Source organism: Suricata suricatta, chromosome 10, assembly GCF_006229205.1.
Source record: "Suricata suricatta isolate VVHF042 chromosome 10, meerkat_22Aug2017_6uvM2_HiC, whole genome shotgun sequence".
NCBI classification, from domain to species: domain Eukaryota; kingdom Metazoa; phylum Chordata; class Mammalia; order Carnivora; family Herpestidae; genus Suricata; species Suricata suricatta.
This window is the reverse complement of record NC_043709.1, coordinates 60,167,166-60,168,193: the sequence shown is the minus strand read 5'-3', so window position 1 is coordinate 60,168,193 and position 1,028 is coordinate 60,167,166. Positions and strand designations below refer to the sequence as shown.

The 1,028-nt window shown below is 60.9% G+C and overlaps 1 protein-coding gene across 1 annotated transcript in view; it reads left to right on the top strand.

Annotated features, from left to right (window-relative positions):
* Positions 1–1,028, top strand: part of HOXC12 (homeobox C12) — a 2,031-nt gene that overhangs the window by 476 nt on the left and 527 nt on the right. The window contains exon 2 of the mRNA XM_029955288.1: positions 10–269. Coding sequence (XP_029811148.1) covers positions 10–269 — 260 coding nt within the window. The remainder of the gene's footprint in view (positions 1–9; positions 270–1,028) is intronic.

Here is a 1,028-nt window from a genome sequence, read left to right as displayed (position 1 = left end):
CGACCCGGGCCCGGGAGTCGGGCCGGGGGCGGCGCTGCTGCCGCTGGAGCCGTCGGGGCCGCCTGCGCTCGGTTTCAAGTACGACTACGCTGCAGGCGGCGGCGGTGGCGACGGTGGTGCGGGACCCCCGCACGACCCGCCCTCGTGCCAGTCACTGGAATCCGACTCCAGTTCGTCCCTGCTCAACGAGAGCAACAAGGGCGCCGGCGCGGGCGACCCGGGCAGCTTGGTATCGCCTTTAAACCCCGGCGGCGGGCTCTCGGCCAGCGGTAAGGACCCCGGTCCACTCTTGAGGCGTACTCAGGACCGGACAGCTCACGGGGCGGGCAGTGTAGGACTGAGCTAGGGCCGCCTGGGGTGACAGAAAGTGGTGAGGAAGCGCTTCTTTTAAAAAGAAGTACGGGGTGGGGGGGGTGGGGGGCGAGGAAGTGCCTATAAACATGTAAATATCCCCATAAAAGACCTGGAGAGATTCTCCTTCTCCTGGACCTGCGGCTTTGGAGGGGGCAGAGAGCTCCGGAGAAGGGGATTCTGACCTAAATTTCCCCAGGCCTAGGGGTGGTGGGTAGGGACCGAGAGCTTGGTCTCTGCTCTCTAGGGCCTCTCCCTCCGCCTTCGCACAGGCTCTGTTACCTACATTTTTTTTTTTCTCTTAAGAAACGCCAGTGGACCTGATTTACTCTGGCCACAGGCTCTTGTCTGTTCTAGCTGATAAGGGACCGCATCCTGGAGAAGGTGAAAGGAAGGGGCCAGAATATCCAGGAGCAGAAGAGCTTTGGGGAGAAGTGAGGGGACCAAAACACAGAAGGTGGGAAGTAGGGTCGAGGAGGCCACAAGGAGTGAAAGGGGGAAAAAGAGGATGATGAAGGTGGGAGAGTTAATAGGTAGGAGATGGGAGAGCAAGGGCCCAGGGTTGGGCGGTTAGGCCAAAGTGAAAAGGGCTGGGGAAGGAGCGAGAACACTGGGCTTGTCACCTCTTGGTCCTCTGGCCAACGCTGCTGGTTCATCTCCACCCAGGCGCGCCCTGG